The sequence below is a fragment of the Macrobrachium rosenbergii genome, chromosome 14 (assembly GCF_040412425.1).
Source record: "Macrobrachium rosenbergii isolate ZJJX-2024 chromosome 14, ASM4041242v1, whole genome shotgun sequence".
NCBI lineage: Eukaryota > Metazoa > Arthropoda > Malacostraca > Decapoda > Palaemonidae > Macrobrachium > Macrobrachium rosenbergii.
In genome coordinates this window covers 36,449,884-36,477,383 of record NC_089754.1, presented here as the reverse complement: position 1 = coordinate 36,477,383, position 27,500 = coordinate 36,449,884, and the positions used below count along the sequence as shown (strand labels likewise).

Genomic DNA, 27,500 nt, shown 5'->3' with positions numbered 1-27,500 from the left:
GAGAGAGAGAGAGAGAGAGAGAGAGAGAGAGAGAGAGAGAGAGAGAGAGAGAGATTCTTAATATATAAGTAGTTAAAGTTTGAGGTTGGAAATTTTCGCTGGGACTTGGTTCCAAACCGGCATTAATTCGACTCTCTCTCTCTCTCTCTCTCTCTCTCTCTCTCTCTCTCTCTATATATATATATATATATATATATATATATATATATATATATATATATATATATATATATATGTATATATATATATAAAATTTATTACACATGTAACACACACACACACACATATATATATATATATATATATATATATATATATATATATATATATATATATATATATATATATATATATATATATATATATATATATATATATATATATATATATATATATATATATATATATATATATTTTATTTTAAGCGAAGTGATATAGTTTCCTTCAACCTACTTACTACATTTACGCGCTTACATAAACAACATACAAAAGTCGCTGTTATCACTGATCATTACATCATCAAAAAGAAGGGTACGTCAAGGCCATAAGACGTCGACATAGTCGAACCCACATAAAATACACTAGTCTTAATATTCCATTACCCTTATGGATGAACCAACCAAATTTAGGAAAGCCTAAATTACACAGAAACACACACACACACACACACACACACACACACACACACACATACACATATACACACACACATATATATATATATATATATATATATATGTATATATATATATATATATGTATATATATATATATATATATATATATATATATATATACATACTATATGTATGTATATATATATTATACTGTATATATACAGTATATATACTGTATATATAAGCCGTTAGTGCTTAGGCAATAAATCATGTACAAGAACCATTAAACATATATTGAGTGTAAACTCATACATAGATCAAATTCTAAGGAAACCTAACAACAAATAAATGACAATAATTAAGTGCTGACACTTTGCATTGTGTTGGGTAATAAAATTGAAGAAAGCGTCGCATTACGCTTAGCCAAATAACAAAGACGACCTGATTGTTATTATCATTACATTCAAAAGGCTCGAATTACTTTCGGTTATACGAGTTTGAACTGCAGTATGACAAAGGGATGGTTGTGCTTTTGGTCATTTACTGCGCAGGAAGATACATACTCATAATGTTATGATGTTCAATATTGGAGAGAAATATTCGGGACTAAATGTGTTATGTTTTTCTGCCCTAATAAAAGCTGTGATCAATTTTGGACATTTTTACAATAAACGTGCGGGAATTTCACAGACCTTTCATTGCAAAAAATGAAAAATGTCATGGACGTTTTATAGTAAATTATATGATAATTTCAAAAACATTTCTTAGCAAACCTAGAAAAAATTTCATGACCATTCTATATCAAAGTACGAGAGTCTGTTACACACACTTCATAGTAAATCAGAAGAGAATTTGAGAGTGTTACAAATATTTTACAGTAAATTACAAGAGAATCTGAGAGCATGTTACAAACATTTTACAGTAAATTACAAGAGAATTTCACCAGCATTTCACAAACATTCTATAGTAAACCATAAGAGAATGTCACAAACATTTTATAGTAAATTATAAGAGAATATCATAAAATTTCCTTCGCCAATCGTGAGAAATTTTCATGAACATTTTATATATAGTAAATCGGAGCCAATTTTACAAACATTTCCTCACAAACCAAGAGAAAATTTCACACACATTTTACATTAAACCTATCAGATCTTCGCAAACAATTTATAGCTGCCCTAAAATAAAATCATTTAAACAAATCACACTACACCATGATAAAGCTAAAAATGTTCGTCTGCAACTGAATGATGCAGTAATGCGTTTACTTTTGCGCTGGGTCAGCAACCTTTGGTCTGGCCACTATCTGGGTCGGTGACCATTCCAGCGGCACAAAGTATAAGCCCCTTGAGCATCCACTAGGCGACACTTAAGGATAGCAATCCCATTCCATGAACCTTTGTAAACCGGAAAGGGCGGGTCCAGCTGTCAAACTATATCTGGGATTAATGTGAAGATCTATCACACACAATCGAACCTTCCCCAAATTGCCAACAAAGGCCGGATAACCTTGAACCGGAATGTTTTGCAATGACCTCGCATTATCAAAGACCAGGGGACCTTTAACTTCGATACTACATGACGACCCACATACTATGTCACAGTTCAGAAACCGATGAGGCAAATGCTTTGTACACCGCGTTTGATACACCGCCATCTAGATGCGGAGACTTTAAGCTGTGAGACATCAATGATTTGCGAATATATTCCAACCGGTCTGGAACGGCGGAATTGGCTTATTCATTTCCATACTTCTGGCTTATAGTTTGATCACGTTACCGGTAATGGATTTGATATGCCGTGTTCATGATTTCTACTTTCGTTATGAAGACACGCCAGCGTGCACACACACAGATACACATGTGTATGTATGAATATGTGTATATATATATATACATATATATATATATATATATATATATATATATATATATATATATATATATACTCTGTATATCAAGGCTTCTACTGTTTGGCTCAGGACGCGCGCGCGCGCGCTCACTCACTCACTCACTCTCTCTCACACACACACACTAATACGTAGCAATCAATACCAATGCATAGCACTCAACTGGACAAAATATTTGCGATTCAATAACTCACACTTAATTTGATATATGGCTGAAATTAGTATGACCTAATATTAACGATTCAGTCATTCATGTTGAATCTGATATACGGCCAATTAGTCTGATCTAAGATTACTCAAGTGAGGGTTTTAAATTCACCTTAAGAGGTTTACGATAAATATATCCTTAATCTACAGTGTAGATTATGTGAAAATTGATGACGTAATGTGTTTATTTATTTGTTTGTGTTTTATCCCAAAATGACGTCAATAAAAAGGAAAACTCTTCTTCTTACTGACCTCGATTGTGAAGTCGAGAACAGAGACACTTGACCTAAATTCAGGACTAAAATCTGAAAAGTATATGGCTAAAAAGAAAAAAATTTTTTTTCACGTTGTATAAGAAAACCCAACATTTTCGATGCGTGCTCCCTAAAGGAAAAGTAATGTACCCTGAAAAATATCACGAAATTCGAACTTTAAATTTCAGAGTCGCTACAGGACGATACAGTCACCTATTTTTTTTTTCTTTTACGAAAAACAAATATCGTGTTCTAGAGTCTAGACGACACCGGATGGATGCGTTATTCTGAAAATCAGACGAACTTTTTTAGAAAATAAAAATTCAAGAGAGTCCATATTCGCAAACATTCTTTTACACGTGCGCAAAAAAAAATCTATGAAATAAATGCTTTTATATATCAAAGTGACACATAAACATTTATATGTTTAGCCTGACTGACAGACCTTGAGAGAAGGCGACAGAAGAGAAACTAGAGACCACTGGATAACAAATCCGGAAAAACTGTAAAAATGAAACGGCTCTATTCAAGAGTTCAGACAATCACGTAACTCGGAGGTACGTGGCCGGCAGACAAACAACGTATTGTCCAAATAAGTAGGACATTACTGCACGATCCATTCAATTATGGAACAAAGAAGGAATGAGATAACATCTGTTTTCGGGGAGGAGAAAGAGTGTGAGAGAATAACTATGGCAAGCGAGAGAGAACAAGAGATTTGAAATTACAGTGAGAATGAGAGAGAGAGAACAAGAGATTTGAAATTACAGAGAGAGAGAGAGAGAGAGAGAGAGAGAGAGAGAGAGAGAGAGAGAGACCTCCGCCAAGAACCCATTCCTTCCTCGGACCTTAAAAAACACCAGTCGACTAACCACCACGTTACCCAATTCACTGCACAGGCCAATCAGCTACAATGGATTTTTCAGTCAATGGACCAAAAGACATTAATTTCATTTCACCGGGATCGAACTCGGGTTAATCAGATATGACGTATAAACTCATTCAACATTTTCTTATATGGAAACAAAAAAGGTATTTTCAATTCGTCGTTATATAGTATATACCCAATCAACATTATCTTTGAGAATATGCGTCATACAACAAAAACATTCATTTGCGCATTAAAATTCTTCCAAAATGCATTACATACTATTAAAAATAATTCGAAAATATTTCCTGATGAATACAACTCCGCCCTAGTATTTTGCAGCAAAAGAACGTGTAAAACAACACAGAGAAATCCAACCATTTATATAACTTTAGCAAAACACCTAATTTTAACGCTAACTTTACACGAGAACTAAAAGATGTAACAGTTTGAATTTTACAGCTTCATGCCTTTATAAATTTAAACTTTGATCCCTGAAAAATTTATTCACCAAAATCAACGAAAATTATACTCTTGCCTTTTAAATTGGCCGGTGACCTTGAAAAAAAGGTAAAGGTTGAAAAAAAAACCCCGTTGGCAGAAAATGATAATTAGCCCCAAGGAAAGAAACTTTCCTGTATTACAAAAAAAAACAACAAAATTCATAATTTTCTTCTTCCTGAGGCAAAGTCTACCAAAGCAAGGCACCCGGCTTGTACTCCATTCCTTCATTGATTCCCACCGCTGCGTCACAGTGATTGACAATCATACCGTATGCGTGTGTGAGTACGCACACACGGGTGTGCATGTGCATATGCATTCGAGCAATGTCCCGTGTATGTACAGTACATGGATACATTCAGTTAATGGTGGAGAATGTTTAAAAGAGCGCAGTGGCCGTGTTTCTGGCTATGAACTGTGTGTGTGTGTGTCTTAATGTGCCTGAGAATCTAAGCGCGCGCGCGCGTGTGCGTGTGTGTGTGTGTGTGTGTGAAAGGCATTTCAGTGCGGCCGGACGCAGCAAATTGGATTTCCTTTATCCTGGATATACAGTGGCTCCTCTGAAAGGATACCTCGCAAATCCACAAAGGATACTGCGAATAACAAAAGTAATGAAACTTGAAACCTCCGCTGTATCGAAATCCTACATACATACGTACATGTATATATACATATATGTGTGCATGTATATATATTGAAATATGTATAAATATATAAACTATATGTATATGATATATGTATATATATATATATTTATATATATATATATATATATATATATATAATATATATAAATATATATATATATAATACATGTATATATACACCCATATATATATATATATATATATATAATATAATATATATATATAATATGATTATAAAGTGTGTGTGTGTGTGTGTGTAAAATGAGGTCCAATGAATAAGTAATAAACAATATATATTAAACAAAGGTAAAACAGCAGTGCGTTGAATTTCGAGTGGTGTCTCCACCCTTTTACGAGCATTAATTACTGATCTTTTCTTGCATAATCTTCGCATACAAAGGCTTACAACAACCGCAAAAAAAAATAAATAAAAAAAAAAAACGAACAAACCATAAACCGACGTCTAGGACCCGAGGAGATGTAAAAGGTTGCTATACTAGGGGTCAATTCTCTCAGGGGCCACGTCCCTCTGGGGTCAAGTCCCTGACATGCTTAAGGAATGACTCCGCCTTGAAGGTGAAGTGTGGAGGGCCACGCCCAGAAATCAGCTAAAGTGCACTTGAGAAGTATTGAACCCCCCGCCCCTCTTCCCTTCAAAAGGGCACTTCAAAAGCATGAAAGAAATAGAAAGAAACGGAAAGACAGAAAGAGGTTAGCAGAGCAAGAACTTTATTATTAAGTAACTCAATCTAGATACTTTACCATTCAAACCACAGGTTCGAAATGCGTTTGTTTGTTAAAGGGACTTATTTGAAATGCAAAAACAAAAAAAAAAGGCCGCTACTAAACATAAACACAAAAAAAATTCGTAGACTTTAAGCAATATCATTACACATGCATTTGTTTATTACAGATATTTGTTATTTGAAAAGCAAAAAAATTAAAAAATCAGATACAAAACGTAAACGAGGCGAGAAAAATTCTTGGAATATAAACGGTACCACCACATGGATCTACAGTTACAAACTACACAACCATTAGCTCAACAAACTCTCTCTCTCTCTCTCCTTGAAGATCAACCGTACCTACTGGAACCTAGAACTAACTCTCTCTCTCTCTCCTTGAAGCTCAACCGTACCTAATGGAACCTAGAACACACTCTCTCTCTCTCTCTCTCTCTCTCTCTCTCTCTCTCTCTCTCTCTCCTCTCTCCTTGAGGCTAAACCGTACCTGCTGGAACCCAGAACTAACAAAACTTTCCCTCTCCGAAGATGGTCATTTGCATATCATCCCCGGAGACAGGGATTCCATTTCAATCAAACCTCATATCATTTCGCTGATTGCAAATTACAGAGACAAACGGAACGGCGACCAGTCCGGCCAGCCTCGCCACGAACAGCCAACCTCCCCCCCCCCACAACCCACCCAACACAATCGATACCTGACGAGGGGAAAGCGGCACACGACTTCAATTTAAGAGACAATTTATACATGGCATACAAGACATGAAAGAATTAAGAGCCTGGCTGGTCACAGGTAAATTATAAATGCTACTTTCTTGTCACAGAGGAACTGGCTTAACATGTCATGAGTCAATTTGTGAAAATGCAAGCCGTCAATACTAGCTTTCATTTCCGAATATGGGACATCAAAATATCAACACTGCAGTATGTTGCAAGCGCCTCGGAATGTAAACGAACATGTCGAGAGTCAATTTGTGAAAATCCAAGTTGTCAACACTTACTTTCATTTCCATATATGGGGCATCAAAAATACCAACACTGCAACATGTTGTAAACACCTCGGAATGTAAACGAACATGTCAGGAGTCAATTTGTGAAAATCCAAGTAGTTTAAACCTTGCTTTCATTTCCATATATGAGGCATCAAAACCTTCAACACTGCAACACGTTGCAAACACCTAGGAATTCACACGAAAATATTCCAAAACGACAGGAAAAGTTCGCCAGACTGAAAAGGAGCAAAAGAACGCACTTGAGACACTGAAACTTCTATTCCCTTGTTTTATTTCTTTTTTTTTATTTTATTTTTAGAACCTAAAGTTGGCTCGTGGAGTACTTTTCTCCCAGCGATGAACGCATGCATCGTGTGATACAAGACAACAGACTTCACTATTGATTTTCAAGGACCTTGAGTGTTTGTATGTGCCGGGAGGAGGGGTCGGGAGGGGTGGGAGGAAGGGGGGGGTAAGGGTAGGTGGGGGGTGGGTGGGAGGTAGAGATGATGGGGCAGGGATAAGAACCGCCAACCGAAGACCAACTATGCCATGATGATGATGATATGATGATGAGGATTTCAAAAACTAAATTAAAATCGCTCCTCTCACCAAAACAAGAAACGAGCCAGCACGAACCATCAAATATTACAAAGTAAGCAACACATAAATAAATTACCTGCATGCTCATTCAAAATTAACTTGGGGCGATGGTGCATAGCCGTTTAAAGTAGTATTACAATTCCTCTCAAGATACTGAGCATCAGGACCATTAACAACTGGATAAACTGAAAATACTGAGGACTATGACAGGCATTTTTTTTAAGAAATTGCTCACAGGACTTGATATTTGGTGTTGATTACTGAAAGGACAATTAAATAAAATATGCTTAATTCTATGTGTTGTTCTGCACCCTGCATTCCATGACAAGCAAATTTTACTTCGAGGTGGCGTCCTGTCAGGGTTATATCTCTTTTAAATTTGTTATTAGATTCATTACTCCACTCCAAAGCTGTCCAACATAATATTTCCAGATGGTCAGAATCACCATACAAAATGCTACTTTTTCAAAAGCTTATCATGGAACAGAAGTATGGTAAGAGAACGGATCATCAGCCAATTCTGCGCACTGCTGAACCCAGTCACATGCCCCCCTTTTACTTATCAGTTCCAGACATCTGTTAAAACTAACAGCAACTTCACTTAGCATTTGGAAGACACCTTTTAAAACTAACGGCAACTTCACTTAGCATTTGGAAGACACCTTTTAAAACTAACGGCAACTTCACTTAGCATTTGGAAGACACCTTTTAAAACTAACAGCAACTTCACTTAGCATTTGGAAGACACCTTTCAAAACTAACAGCAATTTCACTTAGCATTTGGAAGACACCTTTAAAAACTAACAGCAACTTCACTTAGCATCTGACTTAGCATTTGGAAGACACCTTTTAAAACTAACAGCAACTTCACTTAGCATCTGACTTAGCATTTGGAAGACACCTTTTAAAACTAACAGCAACTTCACTGAGCATTTGACTTAGCATTTGGAAGACACCTTTTAAAACTAACACTAACTTCACTTAGCATTTGTACAAGTGAAATTCTGAAAATCTGTATCGTCCGCATAAAGAACTGACCTATACCCGATGCAACCGGGGAATTATTTTGGGAAAAGTTCCTACGAGCCTCAATTTTGCTGCTATGACATTTCCCATTCAGATGTAAAAGGTCGTGTGTGTACTCAAATAGCAACAAGAGTGACGAACAACAATGTAAAATGTAGAATGTTTTTTTTTTTTTGGTAAAATGGATTCCCTTTGACTACCGTGGATTTTCAAAACTTATTCATCACGATATGACGTACAAAACACACACACATACATATATATTTATATAAATCACATATTTTTTATAATTGTGTATCTATGCATACAGACAAATACACACACATCACATGATTCCTCCATTACTAAACGAGAATTGAAAGTAAACAATAAAACAGAAAAGCTCAAAGCTAAACATTAACTGCGATTCTTCAATTACAACCAATCACGAACAAGGGGGAAGATGAGAGTATACCCGAAAGACTTCGGACAATCCCGTTATGAAAGGAGTTTATTCTCATACAATGATCAATTATAGTCTTCTTACAAAAAAAAAGCAAAACAAAAAACATAAGAGGAATGGTTGTTTTCAGTATGGATGCACACAACCAACCATTCTCCTGAGGCAAAGAAAAAAACCTGGCATAACCATGGCAGTGTTAACACGGATATATTCAAATTGGTTAGTAAATACTGATACAATATATGTATCATATATTTATATGAATAAAGCTAAGGGAAAACTAAAATTTAGAGTATGTACTTTTCACTTCTAATAATTTTAGATCACTTCCAAACTCAAGAACTGCAGACATTAACATGCAATTACTAGTTCTTACAGACTGTCCTCTCATAAACTACCAGAGCCATTTAACTTTTGTCACCATAGCCTTTTCCCCCTTTTGGAACGGCAGAAAAAAAAGTAAAAAATACGTTGAAGTTTCTGTAGCGCAATCGAGTTTTCTGTACAGCGTATACTCAAGACCACCGAAAATAGACCTATCTTTGGAAGGTCTCGGTATAATGCTGTATGAGCCGCGACCCATGAATCTTTAACCACGACCCAGTGGTGGCCTGTCCTATATCGTTGCCAGATGCACGATTAAGGCTAACTTGAACCTTAAATAAAATAAGAACTACTGGGGCTAGAAGGCTGCAATTTGGTAAGTTTGATGATTGGAGGGTGGATAATCAACATGCCAATTTGCAGCCGTCTGGCCTCAGTGGTTTTTAAGATCTGAGGGCGGACGGGCAGACAAAGCCGGCACAATAGTTTTCTTTTACAAAAAACTAAAAAAAAAAAAAGACACCTCCAGATTTGCTGTAAGTCTTTAAGGATGAGGCTGTTAGCCCCATATCTCTTCTTGGCTCCCAGCTGACGATAGTACCCGTGCATAGGAGTCGACTGGCAGGTGATAAACCAGGATCGAACCAGACCTTACAAACGTATGTCGTTTTTGCATGTAAAAATCATTTAAAAGCCGTCCTCTAACAAAGAATTCCATATTCGACAAATTTCTTTTGCCAGTTTCTTTAAATTCCCATTTTCAAGGACCATGAACTGAACTTTCATCTCCCAAATCATCAGAGTTTGATTTACTGTCACTTGAAGGAAGCTTTTGTTGTCATGCCTGGTACCTCTAAGGAATTCCACATAATTGAACAAACACATCTCTTGACAAAGTTTTGCGTTTATGGCTTTATTTCTTCTCTTCAGGATATTGCAGATTATTTTTCTGTTAGATTTAGGCGTGTCTTTTTCGAAGGTACTATATCTGCTTTTACCTCATGATTTTGTTTCTGCACATCCTCATGCTCAATATTTTTTCAATGGTTTAGCCATTCAACATTTTCATGGTTTCGGCTTCCGGCCAATTTTTTAAGAATAGGCAAAAATGACCGCAAAGAAAAAAATTAGGCTCTCCTTTCTTCCTTCCAGTTGTTGACTTTTGTCTGCTGAAACAAATATGAAAGATTTCTTTTCCATTAGTACTCCCGTATCTAAACCATTCTTACAGAAATCATAAACTTTCATAGGCCCACGCAGCAACTAACAATTAAGTGTACATTCTGTGGTCATAGATCTTTGAAACAATTTCATATACTTTTTCTAGATCTTTAAAATAATCTCATATACTTTTCTTTTCCTATCTCAAATGTTACTTTCCCATCTGATTGCTCTAATTTAAACTCCCTTTTACAAAGTAACGATTTGCTGATAAGTTTTCTGATCAGTGGCCTTATCTTTGCACAGAGGCTACCGGTCTTGAATTCTGTCAGTATTCTGTCTCCAGCTGACGAAGGAACCCATTCACATTTCTGGTTCTGTACTGGATCAATTCCCAAACAGCTGATTCCACCATAACGATGGGCATCTCTGTTAACAAGGAAAATCCCAATACAGCTACTGATAAGCTGTGTGCCTATCGTGCACACTGGGAAATGCTAGTGTATGTCAGCAGAGCTATAAAATTGTTTTAAAAGAACGCTAATCCCGTTCCATACACAAAACTCCTTAACACACACCATCACAAACTGTGGCTTGTGGAATGTGTCAAATTATTATTATTATTAAAACAGTCTGACCAGACCACTGAGCTGACTATCAGCTCTCATAGGGAGTTCACAACCCTGGTGTAACACACCCAAGTTCAACGTTTGGAAACAATCTCACCCCGCTGAACTACCATAAATTTGTCAAGAAAATTTATGAGATAAATTCGAAAATAAAACCGCAAGAAATAACTCCTTATTTTTGGTATTCTTTAGATCATCTACGCTTACTTTTACTACATTATCAGCTATGGAAAAAGCGCTGGGCTATTATATACAGCCTTAGTAGCTAGCTAGTCTTCAGTTCAGCCTACTCTACTCATTAAATCTGCATTTCTTTCAAGGGGCATAAAAATGATCGTAGACCTTATCAAAAGATGAACACGTCCTTCTCACTAATTTCTAAAAGGACGTCTTTCGTCTCTTCCCAAACTCAACACATTTTGTCATATGTACCTTCGAAAAATGAGTGAAAATGGGCAATCTGATGCTTCTTCCACATGGTTGTACAAGTCCCAACAGAGACCACTAAAGGTAAATCTCCAGCCTCCTAATTCTTAATAAGGCTGTTGAAAACTTTTATCTAAATTCAAACCCTCTTACAACATAAATACCAAAAATCTAGGTTAAGGAAAAAAATTAGGAAATTAAGGTGCACTTTAAGATATAAGTATAATCAAAATAACCTTGACAAATCATGGCAGCGTTACGAAGGCTAAGCTGAATTTTCTTCGTGCTGTTGACACGACTGCTATTGTGCATAATAATAAAATATAAAATGCTACTCATGTCACTACTAACGTACTCGCTGCTCCAAATATGAAATGAATGTGCTCGTGGCCTTGACAAGAGATCTGGAATGGATCAGACAGTGACTTAATCCTTTTTCTATAAAGCCAGAGAACTAGGAATTGTTTGTAAGGCTTCCTATATCTACAGAGCTGATGGGATTAGTGCCACATGCCTCAGATTTCCTGTTCTACCAATTCTGGAATGCTGTTCTACTGTTAAGATGTCAGAAGCATCCAGTGATCCATTTCATCTTCACGAGACTTTGATGAAGGCCATTCCCAGCAGACAACCTATTTGGCAATCTTCCAATAGCGCTATCTCGACAGAGAATTTCATAAGACCCTTTAGTTTATAAAACCCAAGAACTAGTGTGCCATTCTTTGTTTAGAGAGAATTAGTGCTTTCATTCTATTGAGATTTCACATTGCAACACTTATCAGTACCAAAAATCTATCATTCCTTTTCCTGTGGTAGTAATATTGATGATGATGATCTTTGTTTCAAAATGAGCTGTAATACTACGTACAAGAACTATACAACGTTGCCATAGGCTTTTATATCTTTGATTATTTATTTGTTAATTTACATTTGTTTAAATGCTATTCTCTGTTGTTGAGCCTTCTTTAGCAAGTAAATAGCCATTTTGCTTTACTTTGAAATGAATGTTTCTGTATTCTGAAAAGCAGCAATAATAATAATAATAAAAATAATAATAATAATAATAATAATAATAATAAAAATAATAATAATAATAATAATAATAATGTTTATCTCCCTGTTCCCATATAATAATAATAATAATAATAATAATAATAATAATAATAATAATAATAATAATAATAATAAACTAGTTGTATCCCTCAGTGCCTATTTTAACTGAATCTTTTAACTGTCCCATTACTTTAGGAGGCTTGCTTTAACTTCCTTAGGGATGGAATTATTATTATTTTTTTATGATGACAGACCCTTCTTTTCTTTTCTTTTCTTCCTTTCTTGTTGCAGATTCCTTACCCTCTACATAAAGAAAACCAGAAAACCATAAGTTATGTTATGAAAATCAATGAAAGGATGAAAATAAAGGTAGAATAATGTGCGTCCATGAACAATCCTGTGTGTGTGTCAGAGAGAGAGAGAGAGAGAGAGAGAGAGAGAGAGAGAGAGAGAGAGAGAGAGAGAGAGAGAGAATTTTTTTCTGATATGCGTCAACCACTTACTGAAGAAAATTTTTTTTTATATGCGCCAACTACTTACTGAGAAGAGAGAGAGAGAGAGAGAGAGAGAGAGAGAGAGAGAGAGAGATTTTTTTTTCTGATATGCGTCAACCACTTACTGAAGAAAATTTTTTTATATGCATAACTACTTACTGAAAAGAGAGAGAGAGAGAGAGAGAGAGAGAGAGAGAGAGAGAGAGATTTTTTTCTGTTATACGTCAACCACTTACTGAAGAAAAATTTCTTTTTATATGCGCCAACTACTTACTGAAGAGAGAGAGAGAGAGAGAGAGAGAGAGAGAGAGAGAGAGAGAGAGAGAGAGAGAGAGAGAAAATTTTTTTCTGATATGCGTCAACCACTTACCGAAGAAAATTTTTTTTTTATATGCGCCAACTACTTACTGAGAAGAGAGAGAGAGAGAGAGAGAGAGAGAGAGAGAGAGAGAGAGAGAGAGAATCAACTACTTACTGAAGAGATTGTGCCTTCGACGGGAGCTCAGGGTCTCATACCCCGAGACGTCGGTGTTGCTCGAATAGATGGGCATTTTTTTTTTATTTTGTGCTTTCAAACACAAACACACACACACACACACATCACAGAGACGACGAACGACGACGACGAACGACGACGACGACGACGAGGAGGATGATGATAAAACGTACTCCAACACTTAAGCGATAAATCGATAAATTATTATATTTTTTTTCTATCACTTATTAAAACCATTTCTATAGTGATCACTGATCATTCACTATATATGAAAACACTTCTTTCTTTATATTTTTTATTTTTCTCTAAAGGTACGTCGTTTAATATTTAATTATCACTTGAAGAGGATATTTTAATCCTTCAATCACAACTGACATTAAGCGTCAGTCATCAAAAGCAACAAGGGCTTTTCCCAGATACGGTAAGATGGCAACAGTGATGACATTTTGACGATGTCTTAAATCTTTAATGAAAAGCCTTTTTCCTTTTCAGTTATATTCCTCTAATTTCCTTATCAATATTCAAATGTATGCAACAGGTATGAACATTTTATACGAGTAATTATCACCATATGACAGTAGTATCATTACCATAGCCATGATTCTGATGATTCTCCTCACCAGCAACTTGAAATTTTCGATTTTTCCAAGAGGTGACTCCTTCACATCAACAACAGACTTGTATACATGTATGAAAACCATTCAATGACATGATTTTCTCCTGTACTCTTCTCTATGGCTTCACACAAACATTCTGTGGCATTTCACAGTGAGCAATTCACCTAAAAACACGATCGTTTTCAGTTCACGTTGTGCAAGAAAGCTGAAAGTCCGAGGCAATATCACAGTCACGGAAAACTATAAACAATTCCTCACTCTAACTCTTTAACGAATCAAGCAAGTGCGCAAATAAATAAATACATAACAACAACGGGCTACTTTCCGACTGTCGTCGCCTTCTCTTGACTGTCGATGACCAGTCAGGGTTCAGTCGAGTATTCACTTTTCGGCGTCGAGTACCAGTATTTTCTCCTCTGACAGAATTGGCAAGGGGTAGGAAAGTAAGGCTGGGGTCAAGGAAGGGATTAAAGGTCAGTAATATCTCAAGAAATTGATAAGAAAAGGAGATGACCCAGGGTCACAGATTCATGTCCCAAAATGGAAAAATAGTTCTCGTCGAAATCTTATATCAACCAGAGGAGTTGCTTTCCAGAATACGCTCCTCCTTCCAGCTGTCGTCTCGCTCCTGAAAATACTGAGCAAATGAAAAACAAATTTCCTACGCCCTCGAATAGAGAATGAGGAGGAGGAGGAGGAGGGAGGAAAGAAGGGCGAGGGGGAGGGGGAAAGAAGCTGACGGATGTGCCTTTTCCCTTTGGAGGTCCAAGACGACACACACTCTGTACACTGACTACTTGGCACGAAAAAGTAAGCAGTAGTTTTTTGGGGGCGGGAGGTCTTCTTTTCTCGAGGGAACTCAATTATAAAGCTTTAGCTCACAAAGGAATGTGAGCCGTGTAAACACTGAACAACAACAACAACAGCAACAACGACTCGACGGAGGAGAGAGAACTACGACGGAGGGGCGAGAACCAAGAGGATGAGGATGAGGAAGAGGATACAGGATACAGGGCGAAGGAAAGGGAGGAAGAGAATGCCCACAGTAGTTCTCTACTTCACCATGGTGCCAGGAATGGCGCGTTACACTGGTGACGACCTGAAGGAGGAACAGCGGCGACAGGAGGAGGTGGAAGAGGAGAGGGAATAATAGGTGGAGGAGGAGGAGGAGTAGGAGGAGGAAGAGCAAGAGAAGGAGGTGGAGTTTTCCTCGAGTCTTCTCGACTGGCGACAAGAATATTCCCTGGAACGGCACGCAACAATCTCCTAGGGCGTGCAGAGGGTTGAGTGGGTGGCGGCAGTGGCATTTGCGTGAATGAGCGTGTGTGTGAAAGAGAAAGAGAGAGGGAGAGAGAGAGAGAGAGAGGAGAGACAGAGAGGAGAGTGAAACTGCGTGCCTCTTTCTCTCCCCTTTTCTTGTTTCCTATTTACTTCACACAGGGCCTAAAAAGCCTGCTACCCTCCACACTCATGGCCCTCCCCACATCCGAGTCGATTCTGGGATCACATCACGCCCAGCCCACGTTTTCAGACGGACTCACATCACTCTACTACGTGACACCATCGACTCGTCACGTCCTCTGCGTCTTCCACCACCAGCACCATCACTTTCCAATTATTTAATTATTTCCTTATCTCTCCTTTCTCTGCACAGGCCAACGGTCACTTAAAAAAATAATAATGCAGCGGTTCATTGACGAAAAGCTGGAAGCGAATAGCGGCTGCTGTCGTTGTTGTCACCGAACTAGGCTTCGAACTGCACAGCCAGGACTATATGTCCACAGACGTCGTCGAGACTTACACACGTGTGTGTGCACGCACACACAAACACACACAAACGCCTACGTCTCCCTTATGAGCTGCTGTTTCTTCTCCTTCCCTTCACATTTCATCGAGGGGCAAGGGCCATCACCAACCACCTCCTCCACAAGACACAGAGGCGAGAGAGAGGAGAGGTGGGTTTCACGCCGCCTTCTCTAAGCAGCACAAGAGGTGGGAGGAGGACGTCGGAGCCAGCGAGACACCCTACGAACACGGTATAGGAAGGAACGAACACACGAACGCACACGACACCACCACCAGCTCAAATGGCTTCGAGGAGGAGGAAGAGCAGGAGGAGGTGGTGAAGGCGGCGGCCTTAGACAGCAGCAGCAAAAGCAGCAGTAGAGACAGCAGCAGCAGCAGCGTGAACGACGAAGGCGAAGACGAAGACGCAGACGACGAAGTCGACGTGTTTGGGGCTGGCACTACACACCATTGATCTGTCTCCGGCAGCAGAGCAGAGCAGCGGCGGCAGCAGCGGCAGCAGCGTCGTCTCTTCAACACACACACACTCTCTCTCACTTTATGCTCTTTCGCGCCTCCCTAGGAGGGGGGAGAGGAGAGGAAGAGGAGGAATACGAGGAGGAGGGGGGGGAGGAGGAGGTCGAGTAGGGGTAGTGGTACCGCCCTTCAATATTTGTATCCTTGGAACGAAGGGAGGCCTTGGGGCCTTCGGAGGTCCGTCTGAGCCTCAGGGGAAGTGCGTGAAGGATGCTGATGCTGCCTGCTAAACGGGAAACCTCTAAATGTCAGGTCGAGGGGCAGAAGGAGGAAAGCGTCCAGGAGACACACACCGCATCAGCAAACATGGTGAATGAGGCAGCGTGTACAGCGTCTCCCCCGCTATCGATCACCTGACCCCCCCAACACCAAGTCTCTCTCTCTCTCTCTCTCTCTCTCACACACACACTCTCTCTCTCTTTCTCTCTATCTCTCTCTTTCTGTCCCCTCCCAGCACCCCCTTCCTTTTCTGTCTGTCTGTCTCTCTCTCTCTCTCTCTCGTTATCGTTTCCCCTCGGCCCGTGGACTCCCCTCACTCGCCTCTCGCCAGTCTCTTGTTTTTATTCTTCTTCTCCTTCTTCTTCTTCTCTCCCTGACTTTCATTGCCTTGTAAGCCTATGTTTTAACAGGTGCACCGGTGGGCAAAATGATATAGTCGTTTCCCTTCTAATTGGAATTGATCTCTCTCTCTCTCTCTCTCTCTCTCTGATTTCTCTCTACAGCCATGAGAGTATAGGCACACGAACCGCATTAATTACATGTTGAAATAAATACGGGAATGAAATACCGATTGATTAGCGAATCTAATCAAAACAGCCACATTCCAATCCAGATAAAAATGGAGTCAAAGACAATTAAAAGCCAGTAATGACTAAATAACAGCGAAGAACGACCTCAAACGCCAAAGTAGACGGAACACGCACATACAAACAAACCTCTCGTCCGATTTACATAGCGACGACAACGGAGAAACAAACAAACATACAAAGAGACACACGGTTGTCTTCCGCCTTTGGGGATACCAAAGTTTAAATACCACTGAAGAATTACACCGAAATCTCTCTCTCTCTCTCTCTCTCTCTTTTATCCATGAGACGTATTGTAACGTGGACAATGTCCCGACAACTACGCCCTTCTTGTTGCATGTGTTTGTGCCTGCGTGTCTGTCTGTCTCACAGAGAGAGAGAGAGAGAGAGAGAGAGAGAGAGAGAGAGAGAGAGAGCTCATGCACGCAATGGCAATGCTGTCATTACTATTTGTACCTTGTAAACAATACCGTCTCGCTGGCCGTTATGGCGAAATACATCAACGTCTCTAATAATTTATTATGGTCGTCTGGAAACAAAATTCTCTCTCTCTCTCTCTCTCTCTCTCTCTCTCTCTCTCTCTCTCTCAGATATGTAATGATTAGAGGGGGGAATAATATGTGAGTGTCATTTCCATACTGGGCAAACGCTGGTGGCGATGAACAGCAAAAAAAATGACACTTCAAAGAGGTTAACAAAAGAACAACAGATCTGCCATGTTCGGTTTCCCCTTGAACACAGAACTTCGGGTTTTCCTCCTTCGTTTTTTTCTTCCTTCCCTTTGAACTTTAATTAGTTCTCATGTTTGTTTACTTGTTTCTTCGGGGTTTCGTCCTTTTGTTGCACGTAATTAAATTCGCGTAGTTTTGTCTTTTATTTAACATGATGTTGATATTCGGTTCCATGGGCACTTTTTTTTTTTTTGCAGGTGGCTACGATTCGATCCGTTTCAATTTGAACATAATAATAATAATAATAATAATAATAATAATAATAATAATAATAATAATAATATAATAATAATAATAATATCCCAACTGGCCAATATTCGGTGACGGGAAAACAGATTTATTCTAGTATCACTCGATTTGTGCCTTGCGTCAGTAAACAACTTAAGGAACACGTAGTAAGAAACCATACAGTTACGGAACTCAGAAGTAGCTAATTTTACCAAACTTCGTAGCACTATTTTCAGATATAAATTCTTAAATCTCTTGAAATTCAGAATACAGCAAGATTATGAAGCGATCCAACAGCAGGAAATGCTATGACATTGAAAAATATTTTGGAAAAATACATAAGACGTGAAAAGTAAGCTACACTACAAATTAGGTGTGCAAAACCCTCATTAAAATGGACACTGAAATTGCCATGGGAATCACTGAACATGTTTGCCTTAAGTCAAACGAACATGACAATTTCCTAGCATTATCAAACACCTCTTAATTAAATAAAATTACTTTTCATGGACATACTGTAGCCCATATTCAAAAGAGCAATAAATAACTAGAGAGGTTTTCAGTTCGACAATAATTATTATTATTATACTAAAGGTTAATCAAAGGAAGAATAAAACAAAGGTTTGAGGAAAGGAACAAGAAAAAGCAAGGAAAGAGCAAATGGACTCTCTCCTAAAAAGTTTAAAGGGAACATTTCCTCCGGGAGGTATACATGAGTTACAACATACATTTACGTAAGATTCAAAGTCAGTCTCTCTCTCTCTCTCTCTCTCTCTCTCTCTCTCTCTCTCTCTCTCTCTCTCTCTCTCTCTCTCTCTCTCTCTCTCTATGTATATATATATATATATATATATATATATATATATATATATATATATATATATATATATATATATATATATATATATATATATATATATATATATATTTTATAGATATATATATATATAAACATATAATTATATATATATATACATATATATATATATATATTTACATATATATTTAATATAGAGATATATGTATATATACATATATAATCAAATTTTTTAAGGCTATTCTTAGAAATCTCTCTCTCTCTCTCTCTCTCTCTCTCTCTCTCTCTCTCTCTCTCTCTCTCTCTCTCTCTCTCTCTCTCTCTCTCTTCTCTCTCTCTCTCTCTCTCTCCACGCAATCAATTTTATTATGGCAATTCCTAGAAATGTCATTAGTATCAATACATTATCATCAATTCATTATTAATATTAGTAACATCTTAGGTAAACAAACATGAAAAACTATATTATCATACACTTTAAGCGGATAAAAGCTTAAGCTCTTAACCACTGTGATAAGACCAAACTACAAGAAACTTTCAGAAACCTTTAAAATTTCATGTCAAAAGAAGAGGAAGATGAGGAAATACTCTCAAACTAAAGCCTGCTTTCCTGTTTGCCTTACGCCTAGAGAGAGAGAGAGAGAGAGAGAGAGAGAGAGAGAGAGAGAGAGAGAGAGAGAGAGAGAGAGAGAGAGAGAGAGAGAGAATTTTTCTAAAGCACTCTTCAAGGCACATCTCAACTAAAATTAACCTTCAGAGATCTTGATTCAAATCCCACAGTCCCTTTTCTCCTACATGACTATAGTATCAAAAGACACACTCTCTCTCTCTCTCTCTCTCTCTCTCTCTCTCTCTCTCTCTCTCTCTCTCTCTCTCTCTCTCTCTCTCTCATAATTCAAAGAAGCCTTAAAGAAACAAATCCTCTGTAAAAAGCCTTTGTCATAAATGACAAATGAAAGCGTTATAATAATTCTATAATATGAGAAATATATATATATATATATATATATATATATATATATATATTATATATATATTATATATATATTATATATATATATATATATATATATATATATATATATATATATATATATATATATATATATATATATATATATATATATATATATCACCTTGTATTTCTGAGTGAGGTAGCAAGTCCCATGACTTAATTACAAGCATAAGTCAACTAAGGCACACTAGTTTTTAAAGCTATCAGTCCGAGGTTTCATATTTAAATGAAACTCGAACCTACATTCTTTCGCAAGTAAAGCGAGTTGCTTTTGTTCATGAGGGCGTCGTCTGGCATTCGATGACGGTCACCTTTCCATGTGGTGATCAGACCCACCGTCATTTATCACCGACGATCGAAAATACAGGGGAGCGTTACTGACGAAAATGAAAACGGCCTAAAAATTTAAATAAGAAAATAATTCCCAGTATACGAACAGACAATACAACATACATAACATCCCATCAGTAATCAAAACATAATGTAAAGGGAAAAAACACAAAGATAAAAATTTTTTTCTTAAGACACGCCATCGTTTGAAACTCACATCTTAAAAGACCAAGCTTATTTATGAAAAATTTACCTTCTTTGTTACCTAACTACATAACTACATAAATAAGTGGGATTAACCAAAACGGAAAACAGTGCAACAGCGGATTTGCACCTCCGAGAAAATACAGAGAGGTTAAGGTGCTTCCCGTGAAATGAGGCAGAAAGGGTACAAGGTCTGATACACCTGGAATCTAAGATGCAGTGAGAGGAGGAGGAGGAGGAGGAGGAGGAGGAGGAGGAGGAGGAGGAGGAGGAGGAGGAGGAGGAGGAGGAGGAGGAGGAGGAGGAGGAAGAAGAGAATAATCCCTACGATGTGCGGCCAAGAGCGTGTATGTAAGGCATTGCAAAGTGCAATGGAAAAGGTGCTTTGCTTAGATGATTGTCTATGGTGGTATATTGTTTTTTTAGCCTGTCTCCCTCTCTCTATCTAGAGAGAGAGAGAGAGAGAGAGAGAGAGAGAGAGAGAGAGAGAGAGAGAGAGAGAGAGAGAGAGAGAGAGAGAGCTATTATTTATGCATATACATGTTATATGTATATATATAATATATGAATATATACATATATATATATATATATATATATATATATATATATATATATATATATATATATATATATATATATAGAGAGAGAGAGAGACAGAAGAGAGAGAGAGAGAGAGAGAGAGAGAGAGAGAGAGAGAGAGAGAGAGAGGCGTACTGTGCGAACAAGACTACACGTGTCGTATGTGCATGAGCAAACTGAAACCCAAATGTGCGCCCGCCAACAAAAACAAACAAAAACAAGAAGCGAACTTGTAATTTCCTTTAGCGTTCCTTCACAAACCTCTCATCAAACGATCCATTACGATTTTGAAAGAGCTGGAGAAACTGGCCATTCCACAGCAAATCGAAGCATTAAGTCCTACAACACTGACCAAAGAGAGGAGGTGGAGAGCAAAGAGAATTTCTCAGAAACTGGAAAAAGAAGAAACAGCGTTAGGATATCAGAGACAGAGGAGAAGAAAAATTAAGGCGTGGTTATAAAATAATTTTATATGATTATATACATAGGTTTATATACATATAATATATATATATATATATATATATATATATATATATATATATACATATATATATCCAGGAAACAAAAAAATTCACCGAGTAAAAGTTATTACTTCCAAAGAGGACCTCTTTATTACTGAGTTCTCTTTGGTATACAAAATATGAGTGCGTGCGCGTGTGTGTGTGTGTGTGTGTGTGTGTGTGTGTGTGTGTGTGTGTGTGTGTGTGTGTGTGTGTGTGTGTATATATATATATATATATATATATATATATATATATATATATATATATATATATATATATATATATATATATATATATATATATATATATATTCATACGCATATATGTATGTGTACGTGTGCGCGCGCGCGCGTGTATAAATATGCTTTGCTCATCCACTAAACAATATTTCAATATAATACAAAAACGCAATATCACGCTGTTATAGAAACACATTCGCTATTTGCATGTGAACGTATAAAACGATCGTATTTGCATTATTAACTATAGGCCGATTTCCCATAAATCTTCCACTCTACGCATCTGCACAAATTAAAAAAAAAATAATAAATGAATTCCACCTGTACCTGTATACATTCATACAAATTAACGAAACGGAAAACAAAATGGTTCAGATGGCCACGTCAAGTCACAGACCCGCTCAGTAAAAAATTTCAGTCTTGTAATAAAAAATTGGGAAAATTGGAAATTAATTGTAACGAAAAACTTGCCGAGTTTATTAAAAGGAAAATTTATTCAATTGTAACGAAAAACTTGCCGAGTTTATTAAAAAGAAAATTTATTTAACTGTAATGAGAAACTTTCCGAGTTTACTAAAGAGAAAATTTATTTAATTGTAGTGAGAAACTTTCCGAGTTTATTAAAGAGAAAATTTACTCAATTGTAATGAGAAACTTGCCGAGTTTATTAAAAAGAAAATTCATTTAACTGTAATGAGAAACTTGCCAAGTTTAATAAAAATACAATTTATTTAATTGTAATGAGAAATTTGCCGAGTTTATTAAAGAGAATCTTAAATCAGAGTACTCTTCATAGTTACTTGTTTAGACACACAAGCCGGTCTTAAGCCCGGATATGAGAAATATTTACACGATCAGATACTTACATATTTTCACAATCAGATATTTATGCTACAAGTCTTTATACATACCGGTACACAGAAATATGAGAGAGAGAGAGAGAGAGAGAGAGAGAGAGAGAGAGAGAGAGAGAGAGAGAGAGAGAGAGAGAGAATAATTCAAGTTGATTAGCCTGAGACAAAATAAAATCCGATATGATTCCATAAAATAAATTCGACCTCACAAGGTCGATAGACCTCTAGAGCACACCATGACCCTGACCTACACCAAACGTCTCCCAGTCCATGCCAAGGGCAAGAGCACTCTGATACTGTTTTTACAAATTTGCAGCCTATTTGTAAACAAAATACGAAAAAGAAAATGCTCAACAACGAATAATGGCTTTAAGAAAATAAAACCTCTCTACAACTTATGGTCATCCAGAATGGTAGATTTTTTGGGTGCTGGCCAGAGTAATGTTTTAGGATCTCAACAGCAGCGTCAGGAATTTCTGAAATGCAAGAATGGTGTGTGTGTGTGTGTGTGTGTGTATACTGCATAGTCAAGTGAAAGTAACACTTAAAAAGTGTAATACGTTCTCGTCCTCAAGCCACCAAACCAAACTTGGAGATGCGCAATTTATACAATTACATATATATATATACATATATATATATATATATATATATATATATATATATATATATATATATATATATATATATATATATATATATATAATCCATATTTATTCAGGAATAATTGTGTCCATATAAACAAAAATACATTATTGTTACATCACAGGCTATCCGTAAGACACCATCCGTTAAACTTAATGATAAAAAATATACAATTATGTATTATGAATATATATATATATAGCAGGACTTACAAAAACCAAATTATATATGAAAGGTGAAATATGAATTATGCGGAAATAACAATGTTATCCGTCCTCAGGATGGTTTCTAAGAAATTCTACAAAGATTTAATATAACCTAATTTATTTTTCGGCTCAATTTTACGCAATTTGCATAGATAAAAATATTCTTTAAAAAAGAAAAGAAAAACGTTGGCTCCGCCCCTTTCCCCGGATGGCCGGCCTCATGGTCAGTTTCAATCGATAATGCAGTAGGTGGCGAAAATGCGATAAGGACCAGTTCCGAAAGGTGTGTGTGGGGGGGGGGGGATCCTGAAGGAAATGGTATTTTTCCGATACTTTCTTCCTGTAATTTTTTTATTCTCTCTCTCTCTCTCTCTCTGTTGAAAACACACATTAATATACACGTATGTATATAATTTTATATATATATATATATATATATATATATATATATATATATATATATGTATATATTATATACATATACATTATATATGTAAATGTATGTATACATACATGTATATACAAATATATGTGTGTGCTTGTTTACATACTTACGTATACATATATGTGCATATGTAGGTGTACCTACTTGGGATTCTCAGTAAATTTAAAGTGAATAACAAACACTGTCCTGACACCTAGCAATAATATAATCTATTTACTATACCTCCACATATACAGCACTTATTAATGATCCAGCCCCTCTGTACTACATAATGTAGTCTGAACACTTCAAGACGATGGTTGCCAAAATCTTAACCATCTGCACACTAAAATTTTACCAAAAGTGTTGAAACGAATACACCAAGTAATAATACTTCAAGCAATTCACCACTTCAACTTTAGACGAGCACTGGTATAGGCAGAACAGAAGTAGCTGTCCTTTTGCGAATTATTATCAGTATCACAATGATTTTATTGACATTATTGTACGATGGATCTTCAGACGTCTGCACTTACAAAGGTTGCTGACGCCATGTGCTGTCAAGTGTCCCACTTCTGAAGTAAGGGAAGCGGAAAACAAAGGTTTTAATGTCTGCGGTCAATTCTGTTTTACGTTTGACATCAAAAGAAGATTGTTGTTGGTGGGTAATTGTAGGAATGTCATTGGCCAATTTTATTATTATTATTATTATTATTATTATTATTATTATTATTATTATTATTATTCAGAAAATAACCTCTATTCATATGGAGCAAGCCCACAGAGGCCACTGACTTGAAATTCAGGCTTCCAAAGAATATGGCATTCATTTGAAAGAAGTAACAGAAGATAATATGAAATCCAGAAAGAGGAGGTTAGTTATTAAGAAAAAAAAAGATACATTAGTAAACAAACTGATAAAAATGTAAATTAATTATTAAAACACAAGGCGAATTGTTTTCCCTAAATTTATTTCTGAATCGAAAGTCCAAATTTTATTTCAGTGATTTCACATCATAAACAGAAAGACAATTGGCTTGTGTTTATACTGACCATCTCTACTGCGACGCGTTCGAGTGATTTGTATATGATGAAATTGCTTACTGCACTTAAAATGTTCAATTTTGCTTCATTTAAGCATACAGGTGTTTACAGCATGATAAAAAAGGATTTCAGGTATATAAGCAAGGCACTGTCGCACCATCAGTGCACTCTTTCCGGTAACTTTTTTTTTTTTTTTTTTTAATCCGTAGGGACAAAAGTTAATGAACGGTCTACAATATCTACAAAAAAAGCCATTTTCCAGGTTCAACCACCACTATACTGGACCAAAAAAAAAAAAAAAAAAAAAAAAAAAAAAAAAACGTTGAAAACAAATGCTTCGTGCAAAATTACGCGTCCAATAAAACCCGAAAAAACCGTGTTTTCCCACGAAAAATATTACGTAAAAGATATAATTCTGCTTGATTTCAAAAACTAAAACCTCGTGACGGTTAATTTGCTACAAGTAAAATCACGTCAAGTGACTTCGGTTATAAGCACAACCCTGCTGATATTTTCATTTGACTACAATCGCAACCAAGTGACGTTTACTCTGATTATAAGCACTACCCCGTAACGTTTATCAGGTTATAAACACAACCCCGTGACGTTTATGTGGTTATAAACGCAACCCCGAGACGTTTTTATCTGGTTATAAACAACTCCGTGACGTTTTTATCTGGTTATAACACAACCCTGTGACGTTTTTATCCGGTAACAAACAACGCCGTGACGTTTATATCTGGTTATAAACATAACCCCGTGACGTTTTTATCTGGTTATAACAACCCCGCAACGTTTTTATCTGGTCAAAAAAATCCCGTGACGTTTTTACCTGGTTATAAACACAGCCCCGTGACTTTTTTTATCTGGTTATAACACAAGGTTACAAACACAACCTCGTGACGTCTATATCTGGTTATAATCACAACCCCGTGACATTTTCATCTGGTTATAACACAACCCCGTGACGTTTTCATATGGTTATAACAACAATGTCACGTTTTTATTTGGTTATAAACACAACCTCGTAATGTTTTTAGCTGGTTATAACACAACACCGTAAGGTTTCCTGGTTATAAACACAACTCCATAACGTTTTCATCTGGTTATGACACAATACCGTCACGTTTGTATCTGGTTATGAACACAACCCGTGACGTTTTTATCGGGTTATAATACAACACCATCACGTTTTTTATCTGGTTATAAACACAACCCCGTGAAGTTTTTACCTGGTTATAATACAACACCAAGTTTGTATCTGGTTATAAACACAACCCAGTGACGTTTATATCTGATTATAACACGATACCGTCACGTTTTTATCTGGTTATAAACACATAACCCAACACCATCACGTTTGTCTCTGATTATAAAAACACTGTTTTTTATCTGGTTATAACACAACACCATCACGTTTGTCTCTGATTATAAAAACAACCCCAGGTCGTTTTTATCTGGTTATAACACAACACCATCACGTTTGTATCTGATTATAACAAACCCCCGTGACGTTTTTATCTGGTTATAACACAAGACAGTCACGTTTTTGTCTGGTTATAAACACAACCCCGTGACGTTTTTAGCCTGTTATAAACACATCCCCGTGACGTTGTTATCTGGTTATAACACAACACCGTCACGCTTTTATCCGGTTATAAACAACCCTGTAATGTTTTATCTCGTTATAAACACAACACAGTGACGTTTGTATCTGATTATAAACGACCCCAAAAAGGTTTTATCTGGTTAAAATCACAAACCGTGATTTTTTCTGTGGTTATAATGACAACTCCGCGACGTTTTTATCTGGTTATCATCACCACACCGTCACGGTTCCATATGGTTATATTCGCAACCTCGTGACGTTTATATCTGATTATAAACACAACCCCGTGACGTTTACTCTGATTACAACCTCAATCCCGTAACGTTTTGAATCAATCTAGAACACCCTTGCGACCTTTCCCTTCCCTTCCCTTACCTTACCTTACCCATTCCAGACCAACCGTCCACCCCGTACCCCTCCCATCCCCCTCCCCCTCAATCCTTCTCCGTCCCATTCCACATCAACCACATCCTGAGAAAGGTTGTAGCCGCCTTTTCCGTCCCATTACACAATTCAACAGTTTGCCATTGTTCCCTTCCCATGATTCGTCATCGATCTGAAAGGGAATATCTGAACCCATTTAATGGGAAATCAATAGTTGAAGCATTTGGCATCGCGGGGCACTTGATGATATTGGCCGCGCTCGATTGGAGAGAGAGAGAGAGAGAGAGAGAGAGAGAGAGAGAGAGAGAGAGAGAGAGAGAGAGAGAGAGAGAGACCGTTTTCTGTGAAGCTGTTTCGCATCGCTGGGGGGAGGGATGGGGACTCTTGTAAGTGACGCGGATGCTTGCTCGTAAATGAGTTTTGAAGGGACTAATTAATGTTTCGATCAAAAAGTGACCATTAAAAACGGAAAAAAACGAAAAGCTATCCATCAATCTTCACAATGGGAAGGAACGAACTACTTATAAAATAAAAAAATTAGTGAT

General features: G+C 37.0%; 1 protein-coding gene across 8 annotated transcripts in view; it reads right to left on the bottom strand.

Annotated features, from left to right (window-relative positions):
• Dab (DAB adaptor protein) overlaps positions 1-27,500 on the bottom strand; it is a 231,716-nt gene that overhangs the window by 79,975 nt on the left and 124,241 nt on the right. For 2 of the 8 annotated variants that reach the window (XM_067116427.1, XM_067116430.1), the window contains exon 1: positions 13,372-17,038. The exons of the other annotated variants lie outside the window; for them this stretch is intronic. In XM_067116427.1, coding sequence (XP_066972528.1) covers positions 13,372-13,447 — 76 coding nt within the window. In that variant the 5' untranslated portion in view covers positions 13,448-17,038. Of the gene's footprint in view, positions 1-13,371; positions 17,039-27,500 lie in introns of those variants that run through there. 8 annotated transcript variants of the gene reach the window in all.